The sequence below is a fragment of the Lemur catta genome, chromosome 14 (genome assembly GCF_020740605.2).
Source record: "Lemur catta isolate mLemCat1 chromosome 14, mLemCat1.pri, whole genome shotgun sequence".
NCBI lineage: Eukaryota > Metazoa > Chordata > Mammalia > Primates > Lemuridae > Lemur > Lemur catta.
This window is the reverse complement of record NC_059141.1, coordinates 838,877-860,530: the sequence shown is the minus strand read 5'-3', so window position 1 is coordinate 860,530 and position 21,654 is coordinate 838,877. Positions and strand designations below refer to the sequence as shown.

Sequence of the window (21,654 nt, the reverse complement as noted above, 5' to 3'; positions counted from 1 at the left end):
CAGCCCCGCCTCCACGGCCAGGTGGGCCTGGAAGTCGGCTTCTCCCCTTGCTGCACCAGGGCGAGCTTTGGAAAGCCACTCGGTGCCTTGGTTTCCCCATTTGGTGGTTGTGGGATCACAGGTATTATCCATGCCTCAGTTTCCCCACTTGATGGGTTGTTGTGGGGTCACATGTGCCTCAGTTTCCCCACAGGGTAGGGTTGTCGTGGGGTCACATGTATTGTCTGTGCCTCAGTTTCCCCCTTGGTCAGGGTATTATCGGGTCCCAGGTACTAGGAGAAGCACTGGGGTTGTGGCCCTGGGTGCACTCAGCGTGACAGGCCCTTCCTGGCAGTCTGGGACTGGGGAGGTGGCCTTGCTCGCTGGCCTGGCTGAGGGGCAGCGCGTGTGGTGGGAGCAGCAGGTCTGAGCCCCACATGCGTGTTCGTGGGTGGGACTCTGTCCCCTCAGGTGTTGCTTGGGCTCAGTGAGGCCACAGGTGACCTCAGGAGGGTGGCACTGGCCCTGCCTGACCTGGGCCCGCAGAATGCCTGGGGGACAATGGCGAGGGGAGGCCCGAGGGGGGCTGGCTCTGCCAAGACTGAGCGGCTTGGGTTGAGCTCGGGGGGAGAGGGCCGTGGTCCCCAATTCCTCACCCAGCCACGTGGGCGTGTAGGTGCAGAGACAGCAGAAGTACGTCCGCGGGAAATGCGGTGGTCACACGGTTCAGGAGACTTTCCTTAAAGGTGCATTGCAAGGAGTTAGGAGCTGGATCGTGGTGTTGAGCAGTCCAAGGGTGTGCTCAGCGTGGATGTGCTTATGTTGAAATACTGCAGGAAGAGCAGTGTAGTATGAAGATCATGGTAATTCGTAGTAATGATCTGGGCCTGAATCCCAGGTTATGTTGGGGAGGAAATAAAAGCATCAAAACTCATCCACCACGGAGCTGCCCCGGCTGACGCCGCCGTCCAGCAGGCCCTGCACTGATGCACCCCCTCCCGCCTCCCCGGGACTCTGCCCCCAGGGTAAACTGCTGCTCCAGGCAGGATCCGAAGCTGCTGTTCTCCCAAACGTGGGGCCTTAAAGCCAACCGCCAGCACTGGCCCCAGGTGACCCCCGCCCAGGATACAGGCTGCGCCTGCCCTCCACGCCCCCCAGGACGTGCCCACCTGGGTGTGAGCACTGGCACGGGGCCTCCTGGACATGCTGCTGGCGTGAGGCTCTGCGCCAGGGCAGGCGGTGGGACGGCTGGACGTCTCTGCCCTGGCCGGGGCAGGGCTCTCAGTTGTGTTTCCTAAGCCGGGGGGCGAAGGCCTGGCGTTCTGGAATATGGCTGCTCTCCGCCCTGGGCTCAGAGCCGCCGTTTCCACCTCGCTGTTTTAACAGACAGGTGTTACTGTTGAGAGGAAACGCCAAAGCATGCCGGTCAGTTCTCTTTGCATGGGCAAGGAGAGGGTGTCCCCATGTCACTGGCTGTCCCTCTCTGCTGTCCTGGCTTCCCCGAGGGAGATGTAGCAACTGTCCCTGCCTGAATGTGCTTACAGAAGCCAGGCACGTCTCAGTGGTCCCTTCTGTGCCTTCCTCCTGACTCCTCTGTCCCTGGGGAGTGAGAATTCTGACCCAGCGTCCCTGAGCTCCAGCTGCTGGCCAGGCCCCAGGTGGCCCCTGTGGCACCTCTGTCCAGGTCAGACAGGGGCACCGCGTCACACCGGCCCCCCGAGGCTGCGCGGCCCCCAGGTCCATTGACTGACCCTGACTGTATGGAGATTCTGGTTCTGATGTGCGGTTGATCCACAAGCCCAGCTTTTACATTTTAAGCCTGTTTGGTAACATTGTGTCTGATACACATCAGAGTTACCGTCACGGGGTTTTGTTCAACCTTCAGCTAAAAACATGGTGTAATTCTAGAAGGAAGATGCCCTCCTTCAGGAACGTCTTGCCTGATCTGTCGTCGTCGTACCAGACGGTGATTCGCGCGAAAGCCCTGGAAGAGCGTCGCGCGGCGGCCTTCAGGGAGCTGCAGGAGAAGCGGGCTCTGATGGAGCAGCGGAGGCGGTGAGTCTCCGCGTAGCCGGCAGCGGGGCCACAGCCGCACTTTGTCACCAGGCTTCCCCCTCGCGGTCCTGGTACGGGTTGGTGCCGCCTCGGTCTGGTCTGCAGCTCTCGGGCGAGGGGCTGCCTTGTTCTCGTTGGCAGCCGCTGAGGCCGCCTCGTGGGTGGCGCGGGCGCAGCCACAGGTAGTTGTTCCTTCGTGCCAGTCCTGCCCTCGCCCCTTCACGGCGCCTGTCTTCTTGAGCTTTTCTCTAATTGCTCGTTCTTTGTCAATCCTTCCCTCCTTGCCCTTCCTCACTTGGCCTGCACGTCTTCCCTAAGGAACGCTATTTGGACGTAATGTGGTCGTCAGCGTCCTACCACTAGCGTCCCCACCTCCCGGGGGTGTGCTGGTTGGCTCGCGGGCTGGAGGGTCTCCGGGTCCGTCCTCAGTTCTGCTTCTCTGTCCTCCAGCTCCACTGACCACCCGGCTCCACCCTGCTCTGGGCCCCAGGAGGCTGGCCAGCATGGACCACGTCCACAGCGCCCCCGCGCCCCGCGCCTCGCGGTCGGGTTTGGTCAGTGGGGGGCTCCCTCGGCAGGAGGGGGAACGCAAGAGCAGAGTCTGTATTTTCCCGACCTCTCCATGAGCTGCCTGGAGCTGGCCGCGTCCAGCCTCTCTCTCCTTCTGGGTTCAGCCAATGTCTCCTTGCCCGGGCTGTCCCGAGGTCCTGGGCGCGGCCACAGCCCAGCCGGGACCAGCCCCGAGCTCCAGTGTTGTCCGTGTGACCCCCCTCCGCCCTCCCCCTGTAAATAAACCTCCTGCAGCCCCCGTGTGCGCCTGCGTCTGTCTTCTCTCAGGACGCCGGTGGATGCAGACGGTTCCCCACGCAGGTTCCGTGGTGCACCCTGGCTGTCACCGACGTCCACCTTGACTGTGCAGCTGGCTGTCCTTCCCTTCAGTAAGGGAGTGGGCGATGTTACGCCCTCAGAGCTGGTCCTGTGCTCCTGGCTGTCATCTTGGGCAGGGACGGGTCACTGACCACTGGTACGCTGCACCAGGAGGGCAGCCCTTGGGACGCGTCACGCCAGTCACTGGCCACAGCTGCCAGGCCCAGGGAGCCCCTGCACAGCTCTCCTTGCTGCCCACAGTCTTCCCAGAGGTGTCCCTCGGTGGCTCTACCGTCCTGGGCCCCTAGAGAGTGACCTGCCACTCGCTGCACTGCCCCGGCCAGCACTGCCTGCATCCGGCAGGGGCGTCCACGCCTGCCTCGCTCTGCCGGCTTCGAGGTGCTGTTTCCCAAAACCGGCCGACCAGCCTCCTGCCCCTCTGCACTGTCTAGCTGAGCACTTTGCCTCCGTCCCCCGCTCTGCCCTCGTCCCCATGTGTGAGTCCTATCCCCCCGTCCCAGTGAGGCTCTCTGCGTGGTCCCCACCCCCTGGTGCTCCAAGCAGACGGTCCACTCTCACCAGAGCACATCAGACTCATCTTTGCGGAAAAGTCTTCGATACAAAGAGCGAGTAGAACCTCTTCTCTCTATTTTCCTGCCAGAGTCTTGAGATGTCTGGAGGGCTTGTCAGTCAGCAGCTTGGGCCTGTTGTGAAGGTCTAGACCCCGCCCCCTTCATGTCCCCAGTTAGCAGTGTCACCCCTGTGCTTCCCGAGGCATGCCCAGGAGGGACAGACACTAAGTAGAGCTCGCGTCCAAGAGCGTGGCAGGACTGACACACAGCCAGTGCCACGCGGGGCACACGGGGTGCCGGCTCAGCTGGGGCTGGGGGTCCGAGACCCATCCAGGTGGAGACAGGGCACGGCCTCAAGGGAGGAGGCTGCCAAGACCACCTGTGCCTCGAGGGTGGCGCCAAGGGAGGACGTAGGCAGGTTCTGACAGCATCCGGTCCCGTGCTGTGCTGACTCGGGGTGGAAGCGTCCGCAGGCGGGAGCAGCAGGGCACAGGCAGGGAGCCCGAGCCGCTGTGGCCAGAGGAACAGAGCTCGGGAGGACGGGGGCGGGGGGGGGGGTGGTGTCTGGGGCGTGCCAGGGGTCCGGGACGCTGGTGGAGCTGTCTGCTAGGAAGAAGGGACAAGAGGTTGGGGGCAGGGGAGGGGGCCAGATTGGTGGGTGGAGGGTCCCTGGGGCTGGGCTGCGCTGGGCTTTGTGGGGGCGCGGGGCGGGGGGTCCTCATCCGGTCGTGGTGCCGCTGCAGGGAGGGCGTGACTCTGCCCAGAGACTGGGGAGAGACCCAGGGTGCTTTCAGAGTGAAACCTAAGCGTCTGGAGAGAGGCCATCGTGGACACAGTCTTCCCGACCCTTCCCCGGCCCTGGGGGCCCTTCCCTGGGAGGGTCCCGAGGCCTTTCCCTCGGGCACCGTGGCGGGCAGCGCCTGCACGGAGAGGCTCCACGATGCCCACGCTCTCAGCTCTGCCCAAAATACATGGGGAGGGAAGACGCCGTGTTTCGGATCCCACCTGGAGGCCGTGCCCTGCCGGCATTCCCCCGGGAGACGGTGGGCCGCATGGAGGCCATCTGCAGGCAGCTTTGGCGGTGACGGTGGAAACGCTCGGTGGAAACGCTCGTGCACCGCGCCGGGGCTGCGTGAGTGGCTGACGCTGCTGCTCTGGCTCTTCCTGCAGGGATGCGCAGGTGCTGTGGGAGTGGCGGCAGCAGGCCCAGGCGAAGAAGAAGCATGCGGAAGAGCTCGGCAGACGCCTGCCTCGGCGAAGGAGTGTGGTAGGTGCCCGGCGGGGACCTGGCACTGGCCCTTCGCCTGCCGGTGTCTGCTCCGCCTTGTGGGACGGTGGGCGCCGCATAGCCCTGTCCGCAGAGGGACAGCCGGGCCCGAGAGGGAGTCACCTGCTCCGGGGCCCCGGCTGGTGGGGGTGGCACCTTGGTCTGGCATTTGAGTGCTCACCTCTGGGCTCCCGACTGTGGTTTCTGTCTGAGGAATTAGGTTCTCAAGGAGGGGAGGAGGCGGGGCAGGGGGGAAAGATTGAAAAAGGGGGACGAAAGCAGCCGAGGTTGCGATGGGAGGTCAGCCCCGGGGGTCCATGGGAGGGGGGCCTCGGTGGCTTTGTCCCCGACACCAGGTTGCCGACTCTCAAGCGGGCACAGGGTGCTCTGGGTGCAGCGCCCTCTTTCCATCCCCCCAAACCATCTGGGGGTCTTAGTCCAGCTGGGCACAGGGTGGGGGGCGCGGGTGGCCACAGGTGCCTTGGTGCCGGCTGCTCCCCGCCCAGTGTGCGCCAGGCCGGCCTCTCTGCAGCGTGAGCAGCCAGGCCTGCCGGTGCGGGTCCCCAGCCCCGGCCTGGCCTGCACCTGCTCTCTGGGGATGTGGCTCGAGGGTGGCCTGAGTCCCTCCCTCTCAGACGGGATCTGTCTGTCCACCTCGTGTGCACTCGGACGGAAGGAACCTTCTCAGGAAACAGAGCAGTGTGTTCTCGTAAAGGCACCCTAGACCCCGGAGCGCCGTGCCATCTCCGGGTGTCTTATCATTCCTGCGGGGTCACAGTGATACCAAACCACAGCAGCTCTCAAGAAAACCATGCTTAAGATCTGCCCTGTTGACTCCGCGCGCCGTGCAGGCCGCCGTCTGTCCCCATCCAGTTGCGTGGTGTCGGCCCCGGGTCACTTGACGTCATAGACTAAGTTTATTTTGTTTATTTACTTAACATTGCACGTCATACCATGCTAAGCCTTCATTTTTGCTATCATCTTTTTTCCAATTTTCCGTTGCCTTATACACAGAAAAATTAAAAATATATATTTTACGATTTCCAACAATAAAAATACTTGCACAATTAGACAACATTAAGAATGCTTTTCAAAGAATTCAGTAGGAAAAAATGGGCGAAAGGTATGGCAGGCAGTTCACAGGAGAGAAGGTTAGAGGAGAAGGTGCGAGCGGCCGTAAACACGTGGAAAGGGGCTCCGGCAGCCCGGGCGGTGTGGGGTGCGTCACGCACCAGTGCGGGGCTGTGGGGGGCTGTGCCTGGTGGCTGCCGTGGCTGCCGAGAGGGTTCTGTCCACGCCGAGAACGTGCCCTTCTGGGGGCACCAAGGGCGCCGTCTCACATAGAAACGATCGGCCCGAAGCATTTCTGTGCAGAGACGTGTGTTTCAGTGTCGGTAGTGGGGTCGGCATCGGCAAGTGAAGCTCAGAATTCGCACGTCCACGGTAGGGAAACGGGAAGGATGTGTCTGGCTGTGGGCTGAGGGGCAGCAGCTGGGAGGCCACGAGGGGGCACCACGGCCTGTGGGTGGCCCTGCGGCTGCTCAGGTGGGGCCCAGTGTGCAGCAGGCACCGTGGATCCTGGCGTCCCAGGCAGCTGCGGCTCTGCCACCTGGCCCCAAGGTGCACCCGCTGGCCTGCCTGTGCCACGGCTGGTCCACACCGCACGGTCGCACCCGAGCACGGTCACGGTGGGGCCAGTGAGGCTCTGGCTGCCGAGACTGCTGCCCAGAGACTCCCGGCCGGCCGAGCGGGCGCCTCTGGATGCATCACCTACTTTTTATAAAGCATCGCATTTTTGTTTTCATGTTGTGATAAAACCAGCAGCTTTGCTGGTGACTTTTGAATCCACGTTCTGGGCCTTAAGATCAGTTAATCACGTTTGACACTCGGCACGTAAGACCTGGCGCAGAGCCCGTTGGGAGCCACGCGCTGGCACCGGCCCCTTCTCTCCCGCGCATCACGGCTGTGTGTTTGCCTGAGTCCTGTGTGTGGAGTAGTAGTGAAATACGGCCAGTGGGCTTCTTTCCAAATATATGTTTTTAATGTTTTTAAATATAAAATTAAATGCCTGACTTTCAAAGAAAAAATACCTACTGGATTGAGCATTTGTTCTTTTCTTTCTGTTGGAATAATCTTTGGGAGAATCCTGGTTAGCTAACAGTGTGCCAGTGCACAGTCGGCAGAGCGTGTTCTGCCGCATCTGCAGCCTGGGCTGCAGCCCGTGGTGGAGCTGAGGGGCAGTTCCTGCCCCCCTGCAAGCTTCTCAGTGCCCGGCACATCTGGGGCTAACCTGGTGGTGCAGACAGAGAGGGTCCCAGCCCTGGAAATTCATTTAGAGGGGAGAGTGGCAGAGGAAACAGTTGCAGGCAGTGTCTAGGTGAGTGCTGAATTGCTCCTGCCAGACCCCGAGCCGCAGCAGCCCTGGTGAGAGGTCCGTCTCTCCCGCCTGCCCCCAGTCCTCACGCCTGTCCCTTGCTGTTTCATCATCCTTTGATTTCTGACAGTCCCCCGAAACACACAGACACACAGGCATGTGCACACACACGTAGGCCAAACGCCCCTGAGGTCAGGGATGGCCCGCATGGTTCTCCGGCTCGTGCACTGCAGGAGCAGCGCAGCGTCGGTCTGTCGTCCTTGGAGTGCTAACCCGCCACTCCGAGGCGGGGGCAGGAGCTGACCAAGGCCGCGGCTGGTGGCCACAGGGGCAAGGACGTCCGCCTGTGGATGGCGCTGGTGGGTCATCACGGGCGGAGAGCGAGTCAGATGCACCTGGCGGTTTAGCTTTGTGTTAGAAGCAGTATCTTCTGGGATTCCTGAAAACATCTTGTATTGTCCTAGGTGGCGTCACAGATACCCTTTGCCACAGATCTGACATATGATGGGACAACAGCAGTGACTCCACTTGGAAAGATGAAACAGAGCAAAGAGAAAGTGTCACAAGCAAGTAAGGAAACGAGGTTGGTAACTGACGGTGGCTCCCTCCTCCCGGGCGCAGCCGCCCACCCGCGGCACCTGCTTGTCCCAGGAGCTGGCACCGAGCACTCCTGGACGTCCAGGCTTATGGGCCGCAGGGTGGTCCCTCCCTGCCCTCGGGAACTTCTCATCCAGCCATCGGGTCCCGCAGACACTGGACACAGCCCCGGGGCCCTCTGCAGCCGGCACTGCTGCGACCCTGACATCGGGAGACTGAGACCCGCCCTGCCCTGACCTCCCAGGCCCTCTCGTGCCCCGAGTTCTCACCTCACTCCCTCCAGCCCCGGCCTTCTTAGAGCTGCTCCTCAGGGCCGCGTGTGCAGGCCCTCCCGAGCCGGGGTGCTGCCAGGCATAGGAGGCCCAGCCAGAGTGGCGGCCGTGGGGACAGGGGACAGGCAGCATCGGGGAGCTGCGTCCGGAAGAGCTTTGCGCTTTGAGTCTCTGGCCAGGTGGGAGCCGGGCTGCTGGGCGGGGGGCAGGGGGCTGGCCCATCTGGAGTCATCCGGGCTGTGCTGGGGCCTGGAGAATTGGAGCGTGGGGAGGGGTACTTGTGAGGCCTGGTGCCGACCTGGGACTGACAGGTATGGGGGGAGCAGGAGCCAGAGGCGCGCCTGGGGGACAGGGGAGTGGGGACAGATGGCACAAGCAGGCCGAGGAGGACTGCGGGCGCGGCATCTGCAGAGCAGGGCATGTTCCGTGGTGCCTGGCACAGAGAGCAGAGGTGGGGACACAAGGACGAAAGCCAGTTCCCCTGGAGGGCCTTGAGGGGAGGGGCTGTGGCTGTGAGGGGGACAGCAGCTGCTCCGGGGTCCTGGGCTGTGGACCCTTTTCCCTCACTGGCAAGCATTTCTCTGGTTTCCCGTGTTCCCAACTTCCGTAGCCGATGCAGTGCCCGCTCCCTGGGTGTGAGCGCCAAGCTCCTGCGAGGCTTGTGTACAGACCAGAAAGACCAGCCCCAGCCTGAACCTTGGCGTGTGCATGCCTTCTTCCCCCGGGCTCCTCCCAGGAAGCCGAGGGTGACCCAGGGACATGCGGGAAGGCCCCAAGGCCCCAGCCACGCCCCCCGGCCTGCACCCAGGCCCACTGTGGGCTGAGGCCAAGGCCCGCCGTGGAGGCCCCAGCCCTGTGTCCAGAAGCCAGAGCAGAAGGGACCCTGGCCCCGCCCCGCTGCTCAGCTAGACTAAAATTGGCAGCACTCGGATGTTCTCTTAGTCCTCCAGGGGGTCTGTGTCGCATCATTGTCCTCTAAAAAGCCCACGGCAGCCCTCAGTGGCACTAACCCCCTACCACCCCGGGCGCAGTGAGAGCCCGGCATCTCTGTGTACACGCTGACTGTGGCTGTGCTCTGCAGAACTGAAGAGAATGTTATGCTGTCTTCCCACAACTACTCTGAAAACAAGCGGAGTTGGCACAAACCCTGCTGCTGGGGTGAGGGGGCTTCAGGGAGGCCAAGGGGAGCACATGCCATTTGGGCCCTCAGCCGGGCTCTGTGCTCACTCTCCATGGAAGTAAATGCCTCCTACGGCTCCGCCGCCACTTCCACATTCTACCACTCTGAGCACTGCGTTTGAAATCAAAGAAAATCCAGGAGGATCATTTGGGGCCAGGATTTTGAGACCAGCCTGGGCAGTACAGCAAGACCCCATCTCTGAACAGTAGAAAAAAAATTAGCTGGGCATGGTGCTGGAACCTGTAGTTCCAGCCATTCAGAAGGCTGAGGTGGGAGGATCGCTTGAGCCCAGGAGTTAGAGGCATCACTGGGCTCTGATCGTGCCACTGCACTCCAGCCTGGACACCAGAGTGAGACCCTGTCTCTGAAAAATAAACTAATAAATAAAAGGAAATCAACTCCAAAGCCCCGACCCCCAGTGCAACACAGAAAATATGTTTAAAATCCTAATTTAGGCTGCATGTAGTGGCTCACGCCTATAATCCTAGCACTCTGGAAGGCTGAGGCAGGAGGATGGCTTGAGCTCAGTAGTTTGAGACCAGCCTGAGCAAGAGCGAGACCCCATCTCTACTACAAATAGAAAAATTACCTGAGCGTCGTGGCGAGCTCCTGTAGTCCCAGCTACTCGGGAAGCTGAGGCAGGAGGATCGCGTGAGCCCAGGAGTTGGAGGCTGCAGTGAGCTATGATGATGCCACGGCACTGTAGCCCAGGCGACAGAGCAAGACTCTGTCCAGCGCCCCCCCCAAAAAAATCCTAATTTAATACGATTTTGTGTTTCTCTAAGGATTTAGTAAAACTGTGTATTTCGTGTGAAAAAGACATGCTCTTCTCCTTTATGTGGTGGAATGTGCTGTGTCCTAAGTGGTAACATCTGAAATGAATTTGAAGGCTTTGAAGCATGGCGTGTGTTCCGGCAGGTTCTAAACTGCTGGAGAAGGGAGGGGAGAGGCAGCCCAGGCCCCGTGAGTTGGTGTCTGCGGAGGCCCCGGGTAACCGTGGCGTAGCCACGTAGGTGCCTCAGGACTGAGGTTGGGTCTGGGGCAAAAGGAGGATTCTTTCTCTTGGATGAGAGTAGGGACTCCCGGGACCAGACCACGTGTGGAACCTGTCCCCGTGCCCTTTGTTTCCTCAGTGCCCTCAGGGCGGGGGGCTTGGAAGAGAGGATCAGACAGCACATGCGCCAGGTGCAGGAGCGGCGGAGCTGGTGCCCTGGGGCGGCCCCGCTGGAGGAGATGAGAAAGGCCTACCACGATTTGGAGACTGTGAGTATGTTTAGAGCGTGCGTTCTCTCAGGCTGTGGGCGTGTTCCGTGTGCGGGGTGTCCCCAGAACTACGGTTCGCCAGGTGACAGGAACGCGTCTCAGCTGCCAGAGCGAGCCCTGCGATGGGCCGGGCCACCCGACGGACCCCAGCCTCGCCGCACGCGGCCTCTGATGGCGGGAGCCGTGGCCTGGGCCCCGTGCACTCCACACGCCTGTGGGTCCTCGCTTGAGACCTCGCGTCCAGCGGGGCCGGGCCGCGAGGACGCTCTGGGGAGCGGGGCTTGGCTGCAGCCACCCGGACCTCGGCTGATGTGCCCGGCGTCTGCCCCAGGGAGGCTGGCGTGTGCAGGACCCGGATGCCCCAGCCCGGCAGCCTCCCACACAGGACTGTGCATGGCACGCTCTCCCAGGTGTCTTGAATTTTAACTGTCTTCTCACCCAGCTGCCGGTAGTGTTCGTCCACTCAGCAGCTACTGATGAGCACTTGCTGTGTGCCGGAATGTTCTGGCTTGTGAGAGCAACGCAGTGGTGAAGGAAGACCCGTTCCTGCCCTAAGTGATGTGTGGCTGCTGTCCAGCTGGTGAGAGGACACAGTTGCCCTCCCGGGATGCCTGTGTCCCCTCCCTCTTCGCAGCCATGAGGACGGTGGCCTGCTCTCCCAGGCCACCCACGCCCCTGGCTTCAGGCTCCAGGTCACACGCCCTGCCTGGACGTGGCAGCTTCGGGCCCTGCCCCTGGGTTAGGCTGGTGCTGGGCTGTGTCCAGCCTGCCCCTGAGCAAGTAGCACCGTCACCAGGGTGGGGCAGTGCCTGCTTTCCTGTCCCCACCGCTCATCTGCAGGCCCCGTCTCTGCCATCTGCCTCTCCCAGAGCCCGGGCAGAGATGGGGGTGCCCTGCCTGGGGACCCCACCCCGTCTGACTCTGATCCCTCTTGTCACACTCTTTCTCCCTGGCCGAGGGAATTTTTATCTGCCTTTGGGTGAGCTTTTATTCTTTGTAAATCTGTTGTTTATGGGTATAACCTTATCCTCAGACACCCAAAACCCTGCCTTTAGGGCTTCAAGACGTCTACGTCTCAGCCCATTGCTTCAGGTTATGGGTGCGAAAGTCTGTTTGGTGTTGAGCTCAACTCTGGGCCCACAGACTGGATACCTTCGATGAAGCAGACAAATTCCTTGAAAGATGCCATCTGCTAGAACTTGGAGAAGAAATAGTCTGAGTGCGCCTGTATCTGTTAAACTGAATCAATGATGATAACCTTCCCAGACAGGAAGCACTAGGCCCACGTGGGTTAGCTGGTGAATCCAGCAAACATTTCAGGAGGAAAGTGTGCGATTCTCTGCAGTCTCTTCCAGTAGACAAGCAGAGGGAGCACATCCTAACTCACTCCGTGAGGCCAGCACTACTCTAGTCCCAAAGCCAAACGAAGACATCGTGGGAAAGGAAAACCACAGACCCGTGTCTCTCATGAATGTAGATGCAAAAATTCCCAGCACTTACAAATCAAATCCAATGACGTATAAAAGCAATTACACACTGTGGCCAAATAGGATTTATTCCAGGTGTGCAGGCCCGGCTCGGCATTCGAAAATCAGTGAATGTGATCCATCACGTCCACTAGCTAAAGAAGAAAATCACTTACTGATGATACCAGTAGATGCAGAAAAAGCGTCCCACTAAATCCAGCACCCATCGTGACAAAACCTCTGTGCGCACTAGGACTAGAGGGGAACTCCCTAAACTTGTTACGGACATTACAGAAAACTATAGCTGACAGCGTCTTGCTGGTCGGAAACTGGGTGCCTCCCCCTAAGGTCAGGAGGAGGTATGGGGGTCCCCGTCACTCCTGTCTGTTAGTAGCATCATGCTGGAAGTCCTGGCTAGTGCATCGAGGTAAGAAAAGGAAATAAAAGGTATACAGGTTGAGAAGGAAGAAATAAAAACTGTCTTCATTCTCATATGACCCGATTATCTGTGTAGAAAATTTCAAAGAATTTATCAAAAAATTCCTGGAACTGATACGCGGTTATATTGATAGAAAGGTTGTAGGATACAAAGTCAATACACAAAAGTGAGTCATTTTCCTATATCCCAGCAATCAACAAGTAGAATTTAAGATTAAAAACACAATACCACTTACGCTAGCACCAAAAAATGGTGGCAAGTGTAAATGTAACGTGTACAAAATCCATATGAGGAAAACTACAGAACTCCAGTGAAAGAAACCAAAGATGTAACTAGATGGAAGTTCCATGTTTGTGGGTAGGGACTCAGTGTTGCTGAGAGTTCTTCCCGACTCGGTCTTTACATTTAACACAGTCTCAATCAAAATCCCAGCACATTATTTTGTGGATCTTGACAAACTGTTTTTAAAGTTTATATGGAGAGAAAAAGACCCGGAATACCCAACACAATGCTGACGGAGAAAAACAAAGTTGGAGGACCGACCGGCGGTGCCCGGCTTCAAGACTGAGTCAAGCTGCGGTGAGGCAGCGTCGTGTTGCCAGAATGGACCGAGCAGGGGGCCCAAAGGACTCAACCAGCAGACACCAGTCTGACGCAGGAGTGGAGCAACTCGGTGGGGAGAGGAGAGTCTCTCCACAGGTAGTGCTGGGACAGCCATGAAAACAGAGTCTAGTCCGGGTGCCTGTGATCCCAGCACTCTGGGAGGCCGAGGTGGGAGAATCGCTTGAGCCCAGGAGTTGGAGGCTGCAGTGAGCTGTGATGACACCACTGTAGTCCAGCTTGGGTGACAGAGCAAGACCCAGTCTCAAAAAAACAAAACAAAAAAAAACAGAGTCTAGACACAGACCTTATGCCCTTCACAAAAGTTAAAATGGATCGTAGGCCTAAATGCAGAGTGGAGAACCATAAAACTCCTGCAAGATCACACAGGAGGAGACCTGGTGGCCTTGGCCGTGGTGATGACTTTTTGGCCAACACTAAAAGCAAAATCCATGCAAGAAGTAATTGGTGAGTCGGGCTTCATTAAAATAAAGACTTCTGTGAAAGACGCTGGCAAGAGAATGAGAAGACAAGCCACAGACCGGAGAAAATATTTACAAAGGACACATCTGACAAAGGACCGTTACTAGAATATGCAAAGAACTCTCAACTCAAAAGCGAACAACCCAGTTAAAAAATGGGCCAAAGATCTGAGCAGACACTGCACCAGAGAGGGCACGTGGCTGGCAGATAAGTGTGTGGAGAGACGCTCCACACCGTGTGTCACCGGGGAGGTGCAGTTCCAGTGAGTCTCAGCCACCGGAAGTGCAGGGCGCTGCCAGCGCTGGGGCGGCTGTGGCAGGACAGGCTCTGGCTCAGCGCTGGGACGCGAGACGGGGCGGCCCTGGGGGGCGGGTGCCCACTGGGGGCCGCGGCAGCGCCTGCTCCTTGGCTGCTGGGGTCTTGGCCACGGTGCCTCCCTCAGCTTCTCCGCCTTCCGGCCGGCAGCCCAACTGGGGATGTGGGATGGGAACAGAAGGTGTGGCCCGGCGCCAGGCTCGGCACTTCCGTGTCCTGGGGGCGCAGGTGGCAGTCGGGGCTCTGTGCGTCTCAGGTGGGGTCGTGGTTGCGGTGACGTTTGCCGCAAGCACTTTGTCAGCAGGACAATCCCGAGTGGTCTGCACAGGACGCGTGGTGGGGCCTGTTGGGGACGCCAGGGAGAGGCTGGTGTCCTTGCGAGCAGGGAGGGCCCCACGCAGAGGGGCCTCGGGGACAGGGAGCCGGCTCTGCCTGCTGCATGGACCAGAAAGACAGTGACCATCCGAAGTCCTGCCGGCCTTCTAACCTTTAACCTCTCTTTTCCCAAAAGGCCAGGAAGCTCCAGGATGAGGTCACGAAACTGAAGCTGAGATGGACCCTGAACAAGGAGCCGCAGCTGGCAGCTCTCACTGGCAACCCGGCTCCTCGCCCACCAGCGTCACAGCCTCGGAATATTTTTTGACACGAAATATTAAGAATCGGAAAACGTTTGTCCATACCAGTGACAGACAGACAGTGACCGCACTGAGGGAGTCGTCTTCAGACAGGACAAACCGGTCACCGTGGTTTCCTTCCTAGTGTCATCCCAGGGCGGCGGGGGCGTGCTAGGGCCAGTGCCCTTCTTATAGTTTATTTCACAGCCTGTTTGGGTTTTGTTTTTTAAACAAATCTGTGTTCCTTTTCTGAGGCCGTAGAAGGTTTTAAGCTGCATTAAAAGAGAATACTGTAAACAAGCCACCTCGTGTTGGTTCCTGGCAGCGCGTGGATTTGGGGACCGACGTCTGGACGCCAGCGCCCGCCCTCGTCTCCTCACCCGCCCGGAGCGCGGCTGCGTGTGTCGCGGGTTTCAGCGCAGCTGGCCCGCTGCCCCAAACCGCAAGGCCCGGCTGGCCCGCGGGCCTGGGGAGTGCCTCCTGGGCTCCGTGTGCGGCCAGCCTGTCCCTGCCCGGCACCGTGCCGTCCCGCGGCCTCGGCCCCGCCTGGCTGCCGACCACGCAGCCGGCACGCAGGACCGTGGGCTCCAGCCCCACGTGGAATCTCTGCAGGCCCGGCCTGCCCGTCTCTAACGTTCCCTGTGCCCAGGCTGTTCGGGTTCTGCGGGATTCTTGCGCTCAACAGTCTTGAAAACATGTTTGATTTTATTTCTTTAACTGATGTAAGACTGTTCAGGCTTTTCTTTTTATGTCAATTTGGTAAATATGTTTTTCAGTGAATGACTTTCTGTTTCATCCAAGTTGTCGAACGTGTTAGCATTAAGTTATTCGTAACAACCTCTTATTTTCTCATTGTCTTTAAGATTATAATAACATCTTTTTTATTCTTGATATATATGTGCTTTGTGTGCTTTCTCGGTCTTGCTAGGGATTTGTCAGTTTTATTCATCTTTCCAAAAAAACCAATTTTGGCTTTTTTGGGGTCTCACGAGGCAGGAGTCAAGCTGCTGGCGGAGCTCACCCATGGCCAGGCCCAGCTGGGGCTGGGACCTTCCACGTTGCCATCCGCCTGCTGATCCGGGGACATCTCTGATCCCCATGCTTGGACGTTTACGAAGTTTTGCTCTATGGCTGCCATGCAATATGTTTTGGTAAAAATTCAACGTGCACTTAAGAAGAATGTATTTTGTAATTGCTGGGTATAGCATTTTATGTATGGAGGTCAAGTTGATTCATCACATTGCTCGCATCTCCTGTATCCTGACTGACTTGCTTAAGCTCAGTCTGTCAGTTACTGAGAAAGGTACGTTAACATTCCCAGCTGTGATTGTGAATTTCTATATTTTTCCTTCTAGTCATGTCAGTTTTTGCTGTATATGTTTTGGAGCTGTTTTATTAGATGCCTACAAATTTGCTTGTTTTTGTTTTAGTTTCTTTTTTAAATTTTAATAGATTTAGGGAGAACCAATCAAATTCCATTACATGTATATATCGTATAGGGGCACAGTCTGGGCTTTTAATGTGCCCATTTCCCGAGCAGTGTACCTTGAACCCCACAGACAATTTTCCATCCCTCACAGATGCCTACAAATCCAGGATTGTTTTGTCTTCCTGTTGAACTGACCCTTCATCATTATGAAATGTTTTTCCTTACCTCTCATTTTTACTTCTGAAACTCTATTTTGTCTGATGTCAATGTAGGCATACCACCGCTAAGTGGGTTAGTGTTTACGTGATATTAATACACTTATACCCTCTTTCAGCCTTTCTGTGTCACTATACCGTATTTAAAGTGCATCTCGTGAGAACATCGTACAGTTGGGCCTTTTCTTTATCTAGCCTGTCGATCTTTGTCTTTTAATTAGAATGTTTAGTCCACGTACATTTAACGTAATTGCCTCTCTGGAGTAGGGAGCCCTGGTGCCGACTCCAGCCCCACCCGCGGAGGCCACGCCCGGGCCGCGTTCCGCTCTGTGCCTGGGAGCAGCGGGGTCATCCCCGCGTGGCGGTGCGGGTCTTCCTCCAGGTGGGGGTGCTGTTGGCTTTGCTCCCCCTCCCCGCTCCGTTTTGTCCCACGGGCCTGATGACGTCAGTTCTGGCTCGGCCCCTGGCCCCTGAGCCATCATCTTTTTCTTTTCTTTTTTTTGCTCCGTATTTTGAGATTTTTTCCCCCACTTCATCTTCCAACCATCTACTTGGGATCTCAACTGTCGGTTCATTTGCTCAAGTTCGGGTGAAAACCCTTTAGTTCTTGGTGCTGGAAGTCTCACGTGAGTGCGCCAGCCCTCGCCGCACTCTGGGGGCACTGTCTCGGCACCGGCTCCAGAGGTCTCCCAGGAATCGGCCGCTTCAGGTGGGAGGTGACTCGGGGGCTCACTGGGTCCAGTGCCAGCATGGGTGGCATGTCGACGTCCCCTTTGGGCCAGTGCTGTGGACGTGGGCGCCTCAAGGTGCCTGCTCAGATCCTTCCTGCTCCTCTGGGAGGGAGGACCAGTGATGCACCTGCCACATGGGGCCCTTGGAGAAGCAACCGCCCCCCAATTTCCCTCTGGGGGCCCCTCTCTCCCTGGTGGATTGGAGTGTCTGGGGGCCCTCTCTCCCTGGTGGATTGGGGTGTCTGGGGGGGCCCTCTCTCCCTGGTGGATTGGGGTGTCTGGGGGGCCCTCTCTCCCTGGTGGATTGGGGTGTCTGGGGGCCCTCTCTCCCTGGTGGATTGGGGTGTCTGGGGGGCCCTCTCTCCCTGGTGGATTGGGGTGTCTGGGCAGGGCCCTCTCTCCCTGGTGGATTGGGGTGTCTGGGGGGCCCTCTCTCCCTGGTGGATTGGGGTGTCTGGGGGGCCCTCTCTCCCTGGTGGATTGGGGTGTCTGGGGGGGCCCTCTCTCCCTGGTGGATTGGGGTGTCCTGGGGGGGCCCTCTCTCCCTGGTGGATTGGGGTGTCTGGGGGCCCTCTCCCCCTGGTGGATTGGGGTGTCTGGGGGGCCCTCTCTCCCTGGTGGATTGGGGTATCTGGGGGCCCTCTCTCCCTGGTGGATTGGGGTGTCTGGGGGCCCTCTCTCCCTGGTGGATTGGGGTGTCTGGGGGGGGCCCTCTCTCCCTGGTGGATTGGGGTGTCTGGGGGCCCTCTCTCCCTGGTGGATTGGGGTGTCCTGGGGGCCCTCTCCCCCTGGTGGATTGGGGTGTTCTGGGGGGGCCCTCTCTCCCTGGTGGATTGGAGTGTCTGGGGGGGCCCTCTCCCCCTGGTGGATTGGGGTGTCTGGGGGCCCTCTCTCCCTGGTGGATTGGGGTGTCTAGGGGCCCTCTCCCCCTGGTGGATTGGGGTGTCTGGGGGGCCCTCTCTCCCTGGTGGATTGGGGTGTCTGGGGGGGCCCTCTCTCCCTGGTGGATTGGGGTGTCTGGGGGCCCCTCCTCTCCCTGGTGGATTGGGGTGTCTGGGGGGCCCTCTCTCCCTGGTGGATTGGGGTGTCTGGGGGCCCTCTCTCCCTGGTGGACTGGGGTGTCTGGGGGGGTCCTCCCTCCCTGCTGGATTGGGGTGTCTGGGGGGGCCCTCTCTCCCTGGTGGATTGGGGTGTCTGGGGGGGCCCTCTCTCCCTGGTACCCGACTGCCCCCCCACCTGGCTCTCGCTGGCTCCCTCCCCACTGCCGCTGAGCGAGCCCCGTCTACCCGACTGCAGGATCGGTGCATCCGGACGCTTTACAACATCTCTTTCCTGCTGAGCTGCCTTGGGAAGGGGGAGGGAGGCAAAGCCGGGGCACCCCGAGGCGCTGACTGTGCTACGGAAGGGCAAGGGCGGGTGGCCTGGGCCTGGCTGTGGCTGGCAGCTGGGGGAGCCCAGCGTGCAGCAGGGGACCCACCCTTGGAAGGTGTGGGAAGTGGGCGGTGGCCTCAGCCAGGGGCTGCCTCTCAGCCAGGGGCTGCCGTCTGCAGGGGGCCCTGCTGGTGCTCCGTGGCAGCTGTGGGGCCCCAGGACCGCGCAGCCCTGCCATGACCCGTGTCCCCTGCAGGTGGCGCCTCGAGGCAGGGCGTCGCAAGGGCACAGGGACTGCCATGGCAACGGGGAGGGTATCCAGGTGACGTCTCAGGCCTGCAGAAATGTCAGCAGAAATGTCAACCATCTCGACGGGAGTGTGGCTCACACTTCCTGTCCTCGGATTCCTCAGAGCCCTGCCCCTGGCGTGGCGTCAGGGTGGGAGGGCTGAGCCCACCCTGTCAGTGAGAAGCCGACCCCAGGGCCAGGGCCCCCCGAACCCTAGAGTCTCAAAGGGACACACAGTGCGGAGCCTGGCATGGTCCTGGGACGTGTGGGTGGAGGTGGGGTCCAGGTTGTCCTGAGCTGGCCCTAGCTGGTCCCATGACCAGGTGGGGGCTCTCTGAGGTGTGGGCGGGGCTGAGGACGGAGGCCTCGTGCTGGGTGTCGGCAGGTGCAGGCAGAGGACAGCGGGGCTGGGTCTGTTCTGCCGGGCTCCTCGCCCTCCTCCAGTGGCCGGCAGAGGCTCAGCTTTGCGCCGTCCCCCCGGCTGGGCGAGATGTTGCTGGCGTTGCGAGCATGCGTTTTCCCAGGTGCACAGAAAAGCACGTTTTCTGGCTGGGAAGGGCTGCTGCTGAGCCTGCGTAGAGCTTGTCGGGAAAGCTGCTCCCCAGCCGGAAAACATCAGCCTCTCTTCCTTCCAGGCTGGGGGAGAGCAGGTCGGAAGCGCCTGCAGCCCTGAGATCCCGCCCCCAGCCCACCTGACCCTGAGCTCTGAGCAGGTGAGAACTCAGCTCCCAGAAGAGGAGGTGGGTGGGTGTGCGGCGATCTCCCTGTCGTGCCGGAGGACCAGAGCACATCCGCCCCACAGCCAGCCAGCGCAGTGGAAAGCCCAACCAGGCCTCCCTGTGGCCCTGGGCTTTGGAGGTGGGGCAGGTGCACAGCCACACCCGCCCGTGAGAGGGTTAAGGCATCTGCCCTGGGTTGTGGGGGAGCTGAGTGTAGACCGCAAACAGGGTCTGCAAGAGGGCCCCCAGGCCACCGCGCTGTCCCTGGGGGCCTCTACCTGAAGGGAAGAGTGCAGGACCTTTCCTACCTGCCGCTGCCACCATGCCTGCCACTCGGAAGCTCTAGACACTGCCGTGTGCCTGCCCTCAAGGGGAAGGGGGCATGAGCACGCCCGTGCAGGCTGGGGGCGTGAAGACGTTCCTGTACTCTGACAGGCTTCCCTCCGTCCCCAGATGTGGATAACAAAACTGGAAACATCATGATGTTTTTAGCAAATAGAAGCCCCACCTTCCAGTGTGAGGTTTGACAGGACTGTCAGGTTTTAAAAAAGCCACAGCACAGACTTCTCGGGAGCTTAGCGAGGCACCGTGGAGACCGATGCCGGCCATGGTTAGCTGCGAGTGTTTCTCATCGTGTCCGCGTCTGTGCTGATGAGAAACAGCGAGTCTGGCCGCAGGACCTGCAGGGGTGGGCTCTGGAAAAGCAGACCCCAGCCTGGCAACGTTCGGGTCCATCTCCCTCCCAGAATGCCCCTGGGAGACACATCAGGAAACCCAGTTCAGTCACCTCCTTCACCTCGGGCCTCGTTCTGTGCTCAGCTCCTTAAAGCAGAGACCTGTGTCCAGACGTTCCTCTCGTGCACTGAAAATGTCTGTGCCGGCTGCGTTCCCGGCACCTAGCCAGGTGTCAGCCCCCTGAGTGGTGGGCTCCTCCCCACAGTGACCTCCACGACAGGGTCCCACCTGGAGGACCCCAGGGCCCACGTCGACCAGCACTGCACCTCCTGGGGACCCGCGGCTCGCTGGGGTCTCTTGCTTGCATGTGCTTCCAGCCCGTCAGCTGCTCAGGCCAAGGTTTTATGGGGACACTGGTTTCAGGCGTCTTGTTCTACCCAGGCCACTTCACAGTCCTCCTCTCCATGCAGAGCCTCACTGGGAACACCACCGGCTTCCTCAATCATGGCTGCTTCCACGAGAGATCAGTTTGGGGCCGGTCTGGATCAACACAGGAGATTCTTCCTCTTGCCAGCACTAGGACATCAGGGGTTAACTTCACGCCAGGAAACAAGCATTGGGCTGCAGATCCAGGGAATGGCCTTGGGAGGGGAGAGCTCAAAACACCACAGAGGCAGGCTGGCTGTGCCACCCGGTAGTCCTCCGTGGCCAAGACCGCGTTAGGATGCTCTGGATTGGTTTCCCTCGTCATGGAGAAAAGATTTATCTTCAGGGAGGAACAGCAGCTCACTCAGAGATAGAAGTGCCACAGATCTGCTGTCTTCAAACTAAAGCAGTTACTGGGGGAAGAGATTTCCCACCCTAGAAATGTCCTTGCTCAGACGCCTGCAACCTCAGGGCCTCCTGGATCTGAATCTGGGGGATCCAGGGCAACTGCTGAGAGCCACCTCGCCATGGGAGCTGCCTCGGCTCCCCTGCCAAGGGCACGGCACAGCGAAGGTTATGGGGCAGGTAAGGTTGTAGGGCCGCTGTCTGGGAGGTGCTCACCTGCCTGGGCTGGTCAGCAGCTCCACCGGTCTCGGCTAAATGCAAGTGGGGGCAGATCCTGTGTAGAACATGTGGTCACGGGGCTTGCTCCTCCAGCCCAGCCCTGACTGAGACTCCCACTCCAGGCCCAGCTATACAGGTCCCCTGCTGATGGTGATGGTAGTGACAATGATGATGGTGGTGGTGACAATGATGGTGGTAGTGGTGGATGATAGTGATGGTGGTGGTGGCAATGAAGGTGGTGGTGGTGGTGGTGATGATGGTGATGATGGTGATGGTGATCACGGTGATGGTGATAGTGACGATGACAGTGATGGTGGTGGTGACAGTGATGAAGATGGCGGTGATGACAGTTACAGTGATAGTGATGGTGATGACGGTGATCACGGTGATGGTGATAGTGATGGTGGCAGTGATAGTGGTGGTAGTGATGGTGATGGTGATGATGGTGATGATGGTTGTGGTGATGATAGTGATGGTGATGGTGGCAGATAGTGATGATGGTGATGACAGTGATGGTGACAGTGATAGTGGTGGTGACAGTGATGAAGATGGCGGTGATGATGGTTACGGTGATAGTGATGGTGATGACGGTGATCACAGTGATGGTGATAGTGATAGTGGTCATGGTGATAGTGGTGGTGGTGATGGCGGTGATGATGGTTATGGTGACGGTGATGATGGTGATGACACTGATGGTGATAGTGATGGTGATAGTGACAGTGATGGTGACAGTGATGAAAATGGCGGTGATGATGGTTACGGTGATAGTGATGGTGATGATGGTGATGACAGTGATGGTGAGAATGACAGTGATGGTGACAGTGATGGTGACA

The 21,654-nt window shown here is 59.1% G+C and overlaps 1 protein-coding gene across 4 annotated transcripts in view; it reads left to right on the top strand.

The window, feature by feature from the left end:
* The window catches only part of LRRC27 (leucine rich repeat containing 27), a 31,045-nt gene extending 16,398 nt beyond the window's left edge, over nt 1-14,647 (top strand). The window contains exons 7-11 of one of the 4 annotated variants that reach the window (XM_045568356.1): nt 1,888-2,034; nt 4,644-4,740; nt 7,579-7,697; nt 10,297-10,426; nt 14,241-14,647. In XM_045568356.1, the coding sequence (XP_045424312.1) occupies nt 1,888-2,034; nt 4,644-4,740; nt 7,579-7,697; nt 10,297-10,426; nt 14,241-14,372 (625 nt within the window). In that variant the 3' untranslated portion in view covers nt 14,373-14,647. Of the gene's footprint in view, nt 1-1,887; nt 2,035-2,484; nt 2,843-4,643; nt 4,741-7,578; nt 7,698-10,296; nt 10,427-14,240 lie in introns of those variants that run through there. The other 3 variants (XM_045568358.1, XM_045568359.1, XM_045568357.1) reach the window with 3 other exon arrangements.
* Nucleotides 14,648-21,654: the final 7,007 nt, after the last annotated feature.